The 16,067-nt window shown below is 50.1% G+C and overlaps 2 protein-coding genes across 4 annotated transcripts in view; one reads left to right on the forward strand and one right to left on the reverse strand.

The window, feature by feature from the left end:
• The window catches only part of RAB37 (RAB37, member RAS oncogene family), a 58,099-nt gene that overhangs the window by 22,422 nt on the left and 19,610 nt on the right, over window positions 1-16,067 (reverse strand). The gene's annotated exons all lie outside the window — the stretch shown is intronic.
• Window positions 672-14,819, forward strand: CD300LF (CD300 molecule like family member f). 3 transcript variants are annotated; one of them, XM_059378986.1, is made up of 7 exons: window positions 672-855; window positions 9,046-9,375; window positions 10,782-10,815; window positions 11,878-11,990; window positions 13,076-13,098; window positions 13,395-13,550; window positions 14,033-14,819. In XM_059378986.1, the coding sequence occupies exons 1-7, from the start codon at window positions 813-815 to the stop codon at window positions 14,222-14,224; spliced, it is 891 nt and encodes a 296-aa protein (XP_059234969.1). In that variant the 5' UTR covers window positions 672-812; the 3' UTR covers window positions 14,225-14,819. The 3 variants fall into 3 exon arrangements, with proteins under 3 accessions (XP_059234969.1, XP_059234970.1, XP_059234968.1); XM_059378985.1 differs by having other exon boundaries at window positions 673-855; window positions 10,725-10,815; XM_059378987.1 differs by lacking the exons at window positions 10,782-10,815; window positions 11,878-11,990.

Here is a 16,067-nt window from a genome sequence, read left to right on the forward strand (position 1 = left end):
AGTAGTTATGATAAGGCGAGGGGTGAGGAGCGAGGGGGTAGTCGCCAGGAGCAAGGAGCAGCTTTCTTCAGGAAGGAGGCCCTGGTCTAAGCGGCAAGTTTCTGGAGGATTCTGGCCGGTATCAATATCCACAGGCTCTTACTTGGTGGTCTGGGGCACAGCAGTGAGAGTTTCCAGTATGTTCTGAGGACAGCGGCCCCTCTTGCCCATCGGACCAGTAGGTCCCTGCTCACATATCCCTACTCTTTGAGAGCCTTTCTTTGTTGTCTGGTGTTTGATATTCTCTTCCCCCTCATTCCACTCTGGTCTAGAATCTCTCCTCTGGCTTTCGGACTTTGTCCCCCCGCAGCCACACTCCTGGCCTTTGGACTCCCAAGGCTACACCCTGACATCCCCTGTGTCTAGTATTGTGTCCCTCAACCTCGGCTCTGCAAGACCTCTGTGATGGAGCCGGCATCCCTCTGTCCAGTCTTCCCACCTGAGGAGAAGGACTGAGTAAGAGCCAGCCCCACTCCCTGGGTCTGCGTCTGCAAATTTCCCCAAGGCCTAGAAGGAGTGGCAAAGTCCTCTTTGAAGACACTCCTTCATGGCTGCAGACAGGAGAGCATTTCTCAAAAGCTTATTCATGATCACCGAGACGCGCTGCATTGCCTGTTGCCTTGAGATTTCGCTCCTTCCTCTTTTTTGCTTATTCACCAGTGGGAAGTGGCCGAAGGAGGAAGTGCCGGAGTGGGGCGAGCAGAAGGGTGGAAGATGCTGGGGCTGAGTCGGAGTTGACTGGCTCCACCAAGGGGGGCTTGTGCGAAGAGAGAATGTACCTGCTGCTGTCCTTCCTCTTCCTCTTCCGGCTTGCAGGTGAGTGGGGCCTGGGTCTGTACTGGAGAAGAGCTTCTGGGGCAGGATGAAGCGGCTGGTGGAGGGAGGCGGGGGCCCAGCCGCGGGTCCTGCTGGAAGCAGGCCGTGTTTCTAAGCAGTGTCTCGAAGTAGTGAGTCTGTGTGTGTCGGCCACCCCAGCACAGCGTGTAATTCCTGACCACCCAGGGGCCGGTTGTTCCGGAGGGACTTGGACGAAGGGGTCCCCCGGTGTAGGAGAAGCAGAGGAGCCCTGGTTGCTTGGGAGAGCTGTTGCCTTCGAGAATGTCTTAGAGGAAGGGAAGGAGTGAGTATGGAGGTGGCTTTGGAGGAAGGAAAGCTGGGGGTTTGCCAGACAGGGAGGAAGACGTGGTTCTAGGTGCTTGGGGTAGAAGGAAGTAGTAGAAGTTGCTGAGCGGCTAAGATGGGGATGGTGGTGGAAGGAAACTGTGAGCAGATGGATACCATTTGGATTAAAAATTAAGGGATTTTCTTGACCTTGAAATGCTGGAGGGCCACAGGGCTCAGTTTTGGGCTTTTCTTTCTAGAGCTCTAAAGACATTCCCTCACTGATTTCCTCTCCTCTCTTGGCTTAAATACTACCTCTATACAGATGATGCCTGATGTTGTATCATCAGTCTGGACATCACCCGGGACCCCAGAATCTTTTAGTCAAGTGCCCACTCAACTCTCCACTAAGATGTTGGCATTTCGGATGTGACCTCAGCATATCTTCTCCTCTCAAATTCCTTTCTCTCCCATCTTTGTGTTTAGCAACTCCATCTTTTCTAGGTACTCAAGCAAAAGCTGGGGGCATTCATCTCTCATATCCCACAATGATCCTTGGGAAATGCAAGCCAGATGCTGTCCTTCCTCTGGTCAAAACCCTCTAATGACTTCCTGTCTTACTCAGGGTAGAAACACGGAGTCCTTACAGAAGCTAAAAGGTTTACCACCTGGTTCTCTCACCTCATCACCTCCCCGATCGCCTCTTCTACTCTGCTCTCTCGGCTCAACCCACCGCAGCCAGAATGGCCTCTTACATGGTCTTTGAACATGTTAGGTACACTTCTGCCTCAGGGCCTTTGCACTTGCTGTTCTCTGCCCAAAACGCTCTTCTTCATATAACCACATGTTCCAGTCCCTCATATCCTGCATGTCTTTGATTTTTACTCAGGCCTTCATTGATAAGAAACTTCATTAAAATAGCAGTTCCCTTGCATTATTTTTCTCTACTGTCTGACTCCTCCCTTCTCCCACCTTGAGAGAACATAAGCCTTAGGAAGGCAGGAATTTTTGTTCCTACAAACATACCAGGTATAGATTACAAATAGCGAGTATTAGTTGAGTGAGTGAATGTATCTCATGGAGAGGGAAAAGAATATGATTGCCATAATCCCCAACTTTTCTTTTCCATAGAACTGAACACTAGGGATGGAACTAGATGGTATTATGCTTAGTGCAATACGTCAATTGGAGAAAGACAACTCTCATATGATCTCCCTGATATGAGGAAATTGAGATGCAATATGGGGGGGTTTAGGAGGCAGGAAAAGAATAAATGAAACAAGATGGGATCGGGAGGGAGACAAACCATAAGAGACTCTTAATATCACAGAACAAGCGGAGGGTTGTTGGGGGAGATGGGCGTGGAGAGAGGGTGGTGGGGATATGGACATTGCAGAGGGTATGTGCTATCGTGAATACTGTGAAGTGCGTAAGCCTGATGATTCACAGACCTGTACCCCTGGGGCTAATAATACATTATATGTTAATTAAAAAAAAGAACTGAACACCAGGGACTCTTGCCATTAATTACAGAGGACATGTATTGCCTGTGAGCATGTAAATGGGGCAGCTGCTTTGGAAAACAGTTTGACATTCCTCAAAATGTTAAATACATGATTACCACATGGTCCGGCCATTCGACTCCCAGGTGTATACCCAAGATAACTGAAAACATGCTCATGTAGAAACTTGTATGCAGGGGCGCCTGGGTGGCTCAGTCAGTTAAGCCACTGCCTTCGGCTCAGGTCATGATCCCAGGGTCCTGGAATCGAGGCCCGCATCAGGCTCCTTGCTCACCAAGGAGCCTGCTTTTCTCTCGGCCTCTGCCTGCCTGTGCACACACTCTGTGTCTCTCTCTGACAATTAAATAAATAAATAAAATCTTAAAAAAAAAAAAACTTGTATGCAGACATTCATGGCAACATTATTCATAATTGTTAAAAACTGGAAACAACCTAAATGTACATCAGCTGACGGATGAGCAAATAAAATGTAGCATACTGGGCGCGTGGGTGGCTCAGTGGGGTAAGCCTCTGCCTCCGGCTTAGGTCATGGTCTCAGGGTCCTGGGATCAAGTCTCGCATCGGACTCTCTGCTCAGCAGGGAGCCTGCTTACCCCCTCTCTCTGCCTACTCGTGATTTCTCTCTGTCAAATAAATAAATAAAATATTTTTTAAAAAATGCAGCATACTCATTCAAGGGAACATTATTCAGCCATAAAAACAAATGAACGCGTACACATGCTGCAACACAGACCAACCTGGGAAATATTATGCTGAGCGGAAGGATCCAGACACAAGAGCCCCTCTATTGTATCATTCCATACCTACGAAATATCCGTAATGCCTAAATTCATAGAAATGGAAAGTACATTTAGTGGTTGCCAGGAGCTGGGTGGAAGGAATCAGGAGAGTGAATGCTAATGAGTAAGGGGTTTCTTTTTGGGGTGATAGAAAGGAATTCGGTGTAGTGATGGTTGCGAATTTTGTGCATGTCCAGGAACCGCCGAGCTGTACACTATAAAAGGGCGAATTGTACGGTAAGGGAATCGTATGTGAGCAGGAAAGTCATCAAGGAGCAGAGGGGAGAATCAGCAGCAGTCGACTTCTCCTGGTAGAAAAATCTCTGGGTAGCATTTGGCATTGTAGGGATCTGAGGCTCTGGAAGCAGGTGTTCATGGCAAGTGGATGGTCCTTTCTGTGGTCGAATTTGATCATTCATGCCATCAGTTAGAGAAGTGATAATGATACCTCCAAGAAGTGGTAGGTGCTGTGAGGAGAGCTGAGCTCGGGGACCCGACGTTGTGAGCCTCGGGGGACACAGGGAGGGGGGTGGCGCTGTTGATGAAGGAGGCTACTGCAAGGAGCCTCTGGGAGGAGATGCCTGAGCAGAGGCCCGGGGGTTGAGAAGGAGCAGGCACTTAGGATCGCAGGCAGACTTTCGGACACGCGCGTCAGCGAGCACAAAGGCTGTGATAGGGGCCTGAGCCTGCTGACCTGACCCTGAGCGGGCCTGAGAGATGGATGGGCCGTGTGGCTTCCTCACATGCTTCAGAGCAGCCCGGAGGGGCAGATTGGGAAGATATCACTGTGTCTGGGGGAAAAGTCTTAGGGGAGGAAAGTGACGTGTCCAGGACCGCAAGGTTTGTAAAGGCAAAGCTGAGGATGGGTCGTGGGGATGTTGAAGCCGATTCTGGGCGAGACGTTAGGGGGCAAGTCAGCAGGGCAGCGAATGCACATAAAGGACTGCTTCTTTTTCCCCCTGACATCTGGAAACAGGGGAAGTTGGTGAGCAGATGTGAGAATAATGCTGGGGTGTGTGTGCATGTGCAGGTGTATGGGTGTGACCGAGGCAGAGTGGAAATGTCAGTTGGAAGCCAGCAGGCACAGCTGTGTGCTCAGCAGGAACCTGGTCTGTGCTGTGAACCTGTGCCCCCTCACCAGCCTCTCCCGGGAACTTCCCATAACAAGACGCCCATTTACCCCGCATGGCTTCTCACTCTGAAGAGTTCCTTGTTTCCAAGCTATACAAGAAACAAATACCAGCCAGAGCTCCCACTGGCTTTACAGCCTTCATTTTTTGTGAGAAAGGAAGAGATTTGTGGCTGCTATTTTCAGAGAAATATTAGTTGCTTTGTCCACATTTGGTTTCACCCTAAGTGGTGGTGGACGTGGACAAGACCCATGGAGTGGTCACTGGCTGACGTCCTGTGCCATGCTGGAGTTGGGGTCCATCCTGTGCCTCCCTGACGGTGAGCCCGTAAACATTCCTCATCTTCTTCCTCAACTAGGGTTACTCCTGATCGACTAGTCTGGAAATAACCATGCCTGCTGGGGGTGCTGCTCCCTGGGGCTCAGGGCTGCCAATTTGTTTATCTGAGAGAGAGAGGAGACACGAGCAGGGAGAGCAGCAGACAGAGGAAGAAGCAGACTCCCTGCCGGGCAGGGAGCTGGACCTGGGGGCTTGATCCCAGGACTCTAAGATCATGACTTGAGCCGAAGGCAGATGCTTTACCGACGGAGCCCCCCAGACGCCCCATCAGGGCTGCCTCCGGTGTCAGGATGGTTCAGACAGCAGGGTAGTGCTCTGCCGAGGTTGGTGGGCCCCCGGACAGACCTTTCCAGGAAGCTAGTGGAGCAGATGGTTCAAGAGTCAGGCCCAATGTCTGCGCTCAGGTGAGATGGGCTAATGTCACCTTAGGAGTTTCCTAAAGCTGCCACGACAAATAACTACACACCTAGTGGCTTAAAAGAACACAAATTTATAATGTTACAGTCTGGAAGTCAGAGTCTTAAAGGATCACCAGGGCTGCGTTCCTTCTGGTAGCTTTGAGGGAGAATCAGATTCCTAATGACTTTTCCACGGCCCAGAGGTTGCTGCGTCCTTGGCGTGTGGCCCCACCTGACCTTCAGTGTCCCTTCTTCTCTGACTCTGACCCTCCTGCTTCCCTCTGATAAGGTCCTTGGCCCCGCCCCACGCTCCCGGATTCTCTCTCCATCTCAAAACCCTTAATTTAGTCACATCTGCAAAGTCCCATTTGATGTGTGAGCTGCTTTACAGTATTTTATAGGGTCTGGGGATTAGGATGTAGACATCCGTAGGAAGCCATTATTCTGCTCACCAGGCTGCGAAACAGCCCCGCCCAGGCATTATTCCGCCCCCCCCCCCCCGCCCCATCATTTTGAAAGTAGTTAATGTTCATTGTTGATACTTAGGAAAGTACAGAAAAAATGAAGAGTCCAGAAAAATAAAAAATTCTGTGTTCCTCATCTTAATGCCCAAGGCAACCTGATGTTCATTTAATATTTACTGGTTTCCTTTTAATCTATTCTTCTATGCATATTTTTTAAAAAAGAATTTTTGTTGTTGTTGTTTGACAGAGAGAGAGAGAGAGAGAGAGACTGCAAGATAGGGAACACAAGCAGGGGGAGTGGGAGAGGGAGAAGCAGGCTTCTCGCCCAGCAGGGATCCCAAGGTGGGGCTTGATCCCAGAACCCTGGGATCATGACCTGAGCCGAAAGCAGACTCTTAATGACTGAGCCACTCAGGTGCCCCATCTTCTACGCATATTTTAAAAGTTAGTTGAGACTGTGCTGTATATGATGTTTAAAAAAATATTTTCACCTCATAGGATTTTCCACATAATTAACAGTATTTCTAATCATAATTAACAGTGTCTGCATTATATTTTGTTGTTTACTTATTATCCTAATTGATGGATGTTAACCTCATTCAGTTTTGCTCCTTAAATAATTATGTAATGAGGGGTGCTTGGGTGGCTCAGTGGGTTAAAGCCTCTGCCTTCGGCTCGGGTCATGATCTCGGGGGCCTGAGATCAAACCCCTCATTGGGCTCTCTGCTCAGCAGGAAACCTGCCCCACCCCCGCCTGCCTCTCTGCCTACTTGTGATCTCTCTCTAATAAATAAATAAAATCTTAAAAAACAAAAACAAAAGACAAACCATTTAAATAATTATGTAATGAATCTTAGTGCATATGTTCTTATTAGCTTCTCTGATTATTTCCTGAGGACCAAATCCTAGACATATAATCACTGGAGCAAAGGGCATGATTATTTTGATACATAATTGCCACATTGCCTTCCGTAATGGTTGAATGGTTACATCTCTAACAGCAGCTGCTCCTCTTGTCCATGTCACGTCACCCATGTCAGCGATATAGTAGTCAAAAAACTTAACTTTGCTTCATATGTGAAAATGACATCACTTTAAAATATTTTCATTTGCTAGATTGTTTAAATGGAACACTTCCAATTTTATCATCCACCTGAATTTTCTCTTTGTGCCTTTTCTTTTCTTGCCCCTTACCAACTTTCTAAATGGAATCTTTCTTCTTTTTCACTTTTATTTCATTTTTTCAGTGTTTCAAGATTCATTGTTTATGCACCACACCCAGTGCTTCATGCAATACATGCCCTCCTTAACCTAAATGGAGTCTTTTTTTTTTTTTTTAAGATTTTTATTTATTTATTTGACAGAGAGAGAAAGATCACAAGTAGACAGAAGAGCAAGCAGAGAGAGGGGGGTAAGCAGGCTCCCCGCTGAGCAGAGAGCCTGATGCAGGTCTCGATTCCAGGACCCTGAGATCATGACCTGAGCTGAAGGCAGAGACTTAACCCACTGAGCCACTCAGGCACCCTGAAAGTGCTCCCTTTCACTCAGAGATGTTATAAAGGCTCACTTCTATGTCCCTCTAGTTTAAGAAGTGATTTGCTATTTTATGTTGGCCTTCTTAATTTCCTTGCATTGACCTAAGTGGAGCATGGCGAGAGGGGACAGGATCCAGCCACGCTTGTGGGAAACCCTTCCCCTCTTCATTTACCGTTTTAAGTGTCCTATGGTATGTTATACTCCAGAGAACGGAAACATATCTCCATGCAAATACCAGTAGTACATACATGTTCAGAGAGGCATTAATCGACATAGCCAAAAAGGGAAATTAATTCAAATAGCTTCCACTGACGAACGCGTAAACAAAATGTCCCTGTCCTTACCCTGGAACAAAGTGCCCACACACGCTACAATAGGGATGAACTTAAAAGACATTCTGCTAAGTGAATGAAGCCAGATACAAAAGGCCACACATTGTATGACTATGTGGTCATGAAATGTAGATTTCAGAATAAAGAAATCTACAGACAGGACATAGGTTATGTGTGTGGGGGGGGTGAATCAGGCACAGGGTTTCTTTTGAGGTAACAAAAACATTCTGGAATTAGAGGTGATGGCTGTACAACTCTCTGAATACCCCAAGAACCCCAGATAGATGCTTTAAAATTAAGAGTAAAATTCATGATACATGATTTATATCTCAATTTTTAAAATGGACGAAAGTAAAATCTTAGCCTTAAACACACCTTAGTTCATTTTAGAAAGGAAGGAAATTATCACTGCCTTTAACTTAGCAAACTGGAAGAAGGCAAGTAGTAATCTCTCAGAAAGAAGAGGAATAAAATCACACATACGACAAATTAATAATTTAGGAAATAAAAACAATAAAAACTAATCTCAAAAGTGGTTTAATGCAGGAAAAAACAAGGAGGTTAGGAGAAACAGAAGGGGGATATCCTGCAGCAAGTGTAATCCACACAACTCACAGACCTCATGTGGTCCGAACGTGTAATAATAACAGATACAGACATTTTAATTATAAAAGGATACTTTCTAAATGGAGGACATTATGCTAATACATACTCCATGAAAGAGGTTAACTTTCTGGGAAAAACAAGCCAAAACAAAAAGAACGGATTCAAGAACCATCAAAGTCCTTGAATAGTCAATATTCAGGGGAAAACAATTTCCAGTCATCAAAGTGTATGTCCCAATCATGAATTTGCCAGAGAGTTTTGTAGATAATTTTTAGGATTCTAAAGACACAGAAATTCCTTTGCTCTGTTTATGTGCTGGTCACTAGTGTTTCCAAGTTGGGAGGTTCCACACAAAATCCAGATTCCTGGCGACTCTAGAAAAACGAAAAGGTCTGAAACCACAGAGCCCACATCTCGCACGAGGACAATGGGCTGAAGCGGACTGTGGCCGTGCCTTCGCTTGGGTCATTTGCTTCCAGATGACATTGACCACAGGGAGGGGGAGGGGAGGATTATCAGAAGATGTCATTGCTCCGTGGGGACATTCTTGTTTCTCTGAGATGTAGAGTTGTGCTTTCCATGGTGGAAATCAGTTGTGATTTCCATGGTGTCTTTGACCCAGTGGAGTTTTGAAGGACAAAGTGGAAGGACTTGTGTAAGGTGTATTCCCTCCGTGACTGTCACTCAACTCATCAGGCGTTTGGGTTTACTGGGGCTACGTGTGATGCAGGAGTCTGTGCCGTTGCCCTCCGTTGGGTCGGGTGGGATATGACGGGCACATGGGTTTGTATTTTCTAGGCTCAGCTGACATCACAGGTCCAGCAGAAGTCAGAGGCCCCGTTGGGGGCCGACTGGCCGTGCACTGTCGCTATGAACCCTGGTGGAAGATCTACCGTAAGTGGTGGTGTCGAGGAGCTGTGTGGAGTTCCTGCCGTATTCTCGTTCGTACCGACGGATCAGAGCAGGAAGCGAAGCGTGACCGAGTGTCCATCAAGGACGATTGGAAATCGCAGATGTTCACGGTGACCATGGAGAAGCTCAGGTGGAACGATACAGACGCTTACTGGTGTGGGATTGAAAGGACTGGAGTTGACTCTGGGGTCGTAGTTAAAGTGGTCATTGACCCAGGTAAGAGTTTGTATATGAGTGTGGATGGATCTCTTCAGGGTCTTCTTTGTCCTGGTCCCTGAAGTTCCTTTCTCATAACTTAGTGTCGCTCAGAGTGAACTGTCACACAGGGGAGTTGAGTCCTGAGTACTCCCAGAACCCCGACTGACCCCATGGCTTGGGAGACACAGGGCCTCTCTTAGATGCCCTCATGGCTCCCAGCACCTCCTGCAGGATGGGATCTAGCCTTTCTGGGCAGGTGTTTTGCTGCACAGCGCCACGCCTACATCCACTGTCCATAGAGGTCAAGGTGATGGTCCCAGTTTCAGTCTGTGGACCAAAGGGATCTTCTTCTATGTGACCCAGAGACGACAGTTCTTGCCAGTGTTTTGGAGTTCTGCTTGTTCTGGAGTTTGGGGCCAGGACTTGAGAGTAACTATTCCCACCTCCTCCTGTTCCATACCCAGGCTGAGAAGGAAGAGGCCCAGTACAGTCAGGGTACTGTGGTTGATTCCTGAGGTCCGAAAAGGCATCCCATTCAAAGGGCTGCATTTCTGGTGCCTGAAATCTCATTACAAGCCATATACACATCTGGGCTTAATGATGTTCTCTTCCTCAGTACTTCTAGAATGCAGACACTCCTGGGAAGTACAGCTCAGAGGTCCCACTGCCTTGGTTTGAATGAGTTGGTCTGTTGGGCTCTGCTTCTCTGACCTCTGGACAGGCAGCACCAGATCACAGGGACCTGTGGCAAGGGGACAGCGCAGAGTCCACAGAGCCCCACCCTTCCTGAACCTGCAAGGCGTGTGACCGTCGCAAAGCACAGCACATTCACTGTATTATTGAATCTGGAAAATGTTCCTGAGAAGTGACTCTTCTCCCAATAGAAGCTTAATAACTTGCCCAAACAAAGGCAAAGGACATTTTGAGTTTGTTTAGGGGTGGTCCTGACCTTAGGAGTCACAGATCTTGGGAGTGTTAGCCACCGTACTAGCACCCCCTTCTGCTTCTGTCCTTTCTGGATCAATGACACTGGGGGAGACCTTGGCAGAGGCCTTGTCATGGGCAGTGGGAGGGTTTTAAGTCCAGCTCAGCTCCAGCTGCCTTTGCCCCCAGGTAACATTAGGCCCCCTCTAACCCTTCCAGGGCCTGCTCGACATCCTCCCTGGACCCGTACTCAGCCCTTCCTGCCTCTGAGGCTGAGTCTCCTAGTGGCCAGGGAGATATGAGCAGTCCAGGCTATAGGCTCTTCCCATGGCCCAGCTCCAGGCTCCCCGCGCTCCCCCACCCCCAGGCAGGTTCAAAGCCACGGGCAGGGCTGCGGACAGGTTAGCAGGCTGAACAGTGTATAATTTGGTCTGTATGCCTAGCAACAACTACAGTACCAACCTCCACTATCCCCTCAACCACCATGTCCACTGGGACAGCAGAGACTGCGAGCAGCTACCAGTCCAGTGACAGGTAAGCCAGTTCCTGTGCATTGTTTCCGGTGGTCTACTTGGCCCAAATTCTTCCAGTTGTGGAGTTGGGGGTGGGAGGGAAGAACCCTTCGTAGTCCCAGGTGCCAGCCAGCCAGAGCTTGTCCCTAGCCTCTTCGCCTCCTTTGAGAAGGTGAGGATGACGGCAAGCCTTCCTACTTGCTATCAGGCCCTACATTGTCCTTGGAGCCTCCCCAGATCCTTCCTCCTGAAGCCCAGTATGGTTTGTAGATGTGCTGGTGTATTCATTCCTCCATCTCATTTTTACTGAGGTAACTTCTCCATGGCCAGCCCCTTGTTAAGCTCTGGAGGCATAGACAGGGAGCTTCTCCCCAGGGGCTCAGAGTGCGGGGAGGGAGACTGATGAGCAGGCAGTCAATGCAGATGGCATGGCCCGTGTGTGTTTGTGTGTGGGGGGGCACCAGCATTGTGGGGCCACAGGGATGGCTCTTGGTTCACATACCAGGAGAACAGGAAGGGCTTGGGGACATCCTGTTTCCCCTTGTGACACCGTGACCCCAATTTCTGCCTCTGTTGTCACACGGCCTTCCTCCTTCGTGTATTTGTGTGTGGCTACCTTCCCTCTTGTGAGGACACCATCCATTGGATTAGGACCCCTCCCTATGCAGTAGGACCTCGTCTTAACTTGATTCCATCTGCAAAGATCTGATTTCCAAATAGGTCACCTTCACAGGTTCTGAATGAACCTGAATTGTGGGGGTGGGGGACACTCCTTACTCCAGGACAGCAGGGGCAAGTGTAGAAGCAGAGAGACCTTTCCACACCCTGTTGCCATGCAATTTCAGTTAGGTGTCTAGACCCAAAGAAACCTTGTGGAACCCTCTTCTCCTTTAAAAAAAAAAAAAAAGAGAGATTTTTTTTTTTTTAACCATCTCTGAGGGCACCCAGGAATGGGGTTCCCAAGCTAGAAACCCCAGGTCCGCAGGTCAAAAGGTGTGTGGCCCTCCTTGCTACTAGGTGGCTGGGGTGCGGCCCCGAAGCAGGAGGTGGGGCGGGGCGCATGGTGCTATTTTATCGTTTTCAGCTCTAACTCCCTGAAGCTCAGCATCCTGATTCCCCTCACCGTGGCTGTGCTGCTGCTTCTCCTGGTGGCGGCCTCATTCTTGGCTTTGAGGAAGATGAGGCAACCGAACGAAGGTGATCAGATACGGCGGACGCTGCCTAGGGGCTGGAGTGTGGGTCTGAGTGTGGGGCGGATGGCTGGCTCTGCTTCCACATCCTCATGGAAAATGTAACCCCCTCCTCAGAATTCACCAGGGCCTCAGCTCTTTTGGGGTGCTCTCCAGCACCCCTCCCCCACCACAGCCTGGGGACTCTTGTAGCCAAGGACGGGGGGAGGACTCATTCTTGCTCATTACACCTCCTCCCCAGTGTATGTCTGAGACCAAAGTATTAAGTACTTTCTGTGCTTCTCAAAATCAAGGCCTTTGAAACAAAAAAACCAGAGCTGGAACTTATTTCTGTTGGCTCTAAAATTGGAGGGGGCGGTGGGCAGAGAGAACCAGGAACCACAGGCACTTGAAAGCTGGTCCATAAGATGCTGACCCAGCTTGTGCACCCCACTCAGGGTGCAGCCTGGAGGGGACACTTGTGTTCTAGGACTGGCCAGGCACCCGTGATGCAAGGAGGGACGGGCTCAGCCGCCCAGCAGCCTGCAGCCCTCCGGAGGACTAACTGGAATTCAGTAGGACAAAGGCGATGAGACAGATATAAATCAAACACCATGGAAATGGGGAGGGGGGGGGATGCAGCTCCTGGGCAGCTGGGGAGGCAGGTGTGACTTTGAGTTGACTCCCCAATGACCAGCCCAGTAGGGAAATGCACGCATTCCAGGGAGGGAAGTCGGTCTGAGTCTGCAGTTGTGCAGAAAGAAACAACCCCACGGGGGCCCATTGGTGGCAGGGCCACTGAATCAGCTGATCGCCCTTCTGTGACAGGTGGTGGGGGGGGGGGGGGGGGGGGAGGGGGGGGGGGCGAGGTCTCCTTGTTTCTCAGGTGGAAGCTCAGAGAGGTGAAGTGAGCAATGTCACCCAGTGTGTCATCTGGGGAGTCCGAATTAGAACCAGGTCTCATCTCTCTGAGCCTGGAACCTAATTCACTTTCTCCCCCCCCCCCCCCCCCCCCCCCCCCCCCCCCCCCCCCAGATTTCTTTTCCCCAGGCCTGGGGGAGTCCTCAGAGTCTAGGGATGGGCTTTCTAATTCTGATTGTTTTTGTCTTTTAGCTGCTGGGGTATCCCCAGAGCAGGTAAGAGAGTCCCCGAGGTCAGACCAGAGACCCCAGACAGCTCCTTTTTCTCCATCTTCATTTTCCTTCTCCCAGAAGCACTGGGCTCCAAATGTATCACACAAACTATGTGCCCAAGTGTCTCCCGGCCCAGCTGCAGGGCCCGGGGGGGATGGGGGGCGGGGGGTGGTAGTGACGCTGGAAACAGCCAGAAGGGGGCAGGTGTAGGGGTTTCAGAGGAAGCTGGGAGAGAGGGACAAAGGGAAGCACAAGGTCTGTGACCCAGCGGGAAAGAGGACCTGGGCTTTCTCTCCAAGGTGGTCCAGCCCCTGGAGGGGGAGGCGGATATCTGCTATGCAAACCTGGCCCTGCAGTCAACCAGCACCTCCCACAAGTCCTCCCAGAAGAAGGGCTGCACAAAGCCCTCCTCCTCTGCCCAGGATGACCAGCCGGAAGTGGAATATGTCACCATGGTGTGTTCTCGGTGGGGCTGCTGTGGGGTTTGGAGCCAGATCTGCCATTATCCTCGCTTTGAGGGTGGGCTTTCTCCCGCCCGCGGGGGCACAGGGGAGGAAGGGCGGGTGCTGGGCCAAGCCACAGCCACTGAAAGACTTGCCTGTGCAACTCCCCCAGGCTTTGGGCTTTTGGGAGGGTCCCCCTTTGGTCTCAGCACTGGGGGCCCTGAGTCCCAGTAGACATGGCCCTTGTAGTGACAGCAGGGACCCGGACTGGCCCCGAATTCCACGTGAAGGATGCTGCCCTCGCGTGGAGGGGAGGGAGGGTCTCCTGCTGCGGCTGGACTCCGGGAGCTGGCGGAGCCAAGGGGGCGCGAGCTGGAGGGTGTGGGCGTAGCCTTCCCTGAAGGCTCTGTGCTCCCACCTCATCCAAGGCCTCCTCCTTCGATGGGCAAAGCCTCTCGCCGGCCTCTCTGACCCCTTGGGCTTCTTCATTCCAGGCCCCCCTCCAGAAGGAGGAGATTCCCTATGCAGATCTTTCTTGGGAGCTTTTGAATCAGGACGCAACCTATTGCAACATGAGCTTCCACGTTGCCCACGTTCCCAGCAGGAGCCACGAGGAATCCATGGAATACAGCAGCATCAGGAGATCTAAGCCTGGGCTCCAGGCGCCCCTCGCCCACCCCACATAAGGCCTGTGAGCCTGTTCCTGCTCTGTCTGCTTCCTGCCCCTAGTCGCTTCACGGGGACCAACCGGTGACTGAAGCCTGGTCTCAGGGGGCTTTCGGGAGGGAGCTGGCTTTTCTCCCATACAGCTTGGAAGGGGGTTGGGGATATATACTCTGCAGCTGCCAAGGGAGTAATAATAATAATGATTATAATAATAATTAACCTTTATTTATTGTTTACCATATGTGGTGAGGTGGATAATGGCCCCCAAAGTTATCTGTGTCCCAATCCCCAGAACCTGTGAATATGGCAGAAGGAGTCACGTGGATGTAGGACGTCGAGGATTTTGAGATGGGGGGAGTATCCTGGATTCTCCAGCGGGGCCCTAAGTGTAATCGCCAGGATCCTTGTAAGGAGACAAGGTCATAAGAGGAGATGGCAGCCGATGATAGAGGCAGAGGCTGGAGTGATGTGGCCAGAAAAGACAAGTGATGGAGTGTCCCCTGGAGCATCTAGGAGGAACCAGCCCTGCCAACACCCTGACTTTAGTGCAGTGGAACAGATTGTCCTGCTGGGCTTCAGGACTGTAGGAGAATAAACTGATGTGGTGTTAATGAAGCCAGTGAACATGTGGTCATTTGTTACGGCGTCAAGAGGAAACAGACATGTTGTGTGGCAGGCTCCTTCCCTAAATGCTCTATCCTCAGTAACCAGCTGAATCCTCGCAACAACCCTATGAGGGTGTCTTAATCATTGCCCCCATTTGACGGATGAAGCATCAAGATTTGGAAAGGTTCAGTGACGTACCAAGTTTTGTCGCTCGGAAGCAGATGAGTGGAAATTTGAACTTGGGCATTTGGGCTCTTAAGTCCGGTGTCTGGGACACTGTCCTGCACGACATGTCTAAGGAAGAGGGGGTCTGTGGGCTACTTGTGCAGGGATCATTAACGGGTATTCACAGGGTGCCAGGCTTACCACCTCTGTTCTAGAGTCCTGGCAGCCCACCCTCCAGAGTATGTCCCACATCCCAGTGTGGTGGCATGGCTCTCTGTCTCCGTGGTTACCAGCCAAGCCCAAGCAACCAGCCAGTCCCCTGCCTGCTGCCCCTCTTTTTTTTTTTTTTTTTTTTTTCCGGCCCCAGAGACCATTCTCCTTCCAGCAGCCAGAATGATCTTTTTAAGGCACAGACCCGTCACTTGTGGCTTATCACCTTCAGATGGGTTCTTCTGTAGCCCAGGACATCCCTGGGGATGCACGGGTCCCTGCCTGCCCCTATGATCCCAGCTCTAGCTACTCTCTTTTTGAAAAGATGAAGCTTAAGAAAAAAAAAAAAAAAGAAAAATGAAGATTTCTCTTTTCTCAGGGCATTGACACTTGCTGGTTCTTCTTTCTGGAATGTTCTCCCCACAGATGTGTGACCAGTTAGCTTCCTTTTATCATCACATCTTAACTCAAATGGCCCCTCCCAGAGTAGACTTCCCCGCCCACCCTCATGGCAGTAACTCCTGCTACCACCTCCAGTTTCTCTGTCCTGTTGCCCTGTTTTACTTCCTTCATAGCAGTCCCAGCTTTATGAACTTGTTTATTGGAACGTGAGTTTATTGTTCCCCCTCTCCACGAGGCTGTAGGTTGCCTGAAGGCGAGGACTTAGTCTCATTCACTGCTGTATTCCCCGTGCCTAGATTTGAGGTCTTGTACGCTGTGGATTCTTGAATGTTTTTATGTTGCCTTGAATGAATAAATAACACGAGAGTCCAGGCATGGGAACACAGGACAAGCTTTCAGGAGCAGGGACACCTGTGTCTGTCATTCTACGAAAAGGGTCCTGGGCTACTTGGACAACCTAAGGAATTTCAGCATCAAACT

The sequence above is a fragment of the Mustela nigripes genome, chromosome 16 (assembly GCF_022355385.1).
Source record: "Mustela nigripes isolate SB6536 chromosome 16, MUSNIG.SB6536, whole genome shotgun sequence".
NCBI classification, from domain to species: domain Eukaryota; kingdom Metazoa; phylum Chordata; class Mammalia; order Carnivora; family Mustelidae; genus Mustela; species Mustela nigripes.

What these genes read in the sequence shown, in the direction of transcription:
- CD300LF (XM_059378985.1), top strand. Translation starts at nt 813, where the DNA reads ATGTACCTGCTGCTGTCCTTCCTCTTCCTCTTCCGGCTTGCAG. An exon ending in TAAAGTGGTCATTGACCCAG is followed by an intron (nt 9,376 to 10,724) that starts GTAAGAGTTTGT and finishes CTGTATGCCTAG; the next exon opens with CAACAACTACAGTACCAACC. An exon ending in AAGTGGAATATGTCACCATG is followed by an intron (nt 13,551 to 14,032) that starts GTGTGTTCTCGG and finishes TCTTCATTCCAG; the next exon opens with GCCCCCCTCCAGAAGGAGGA.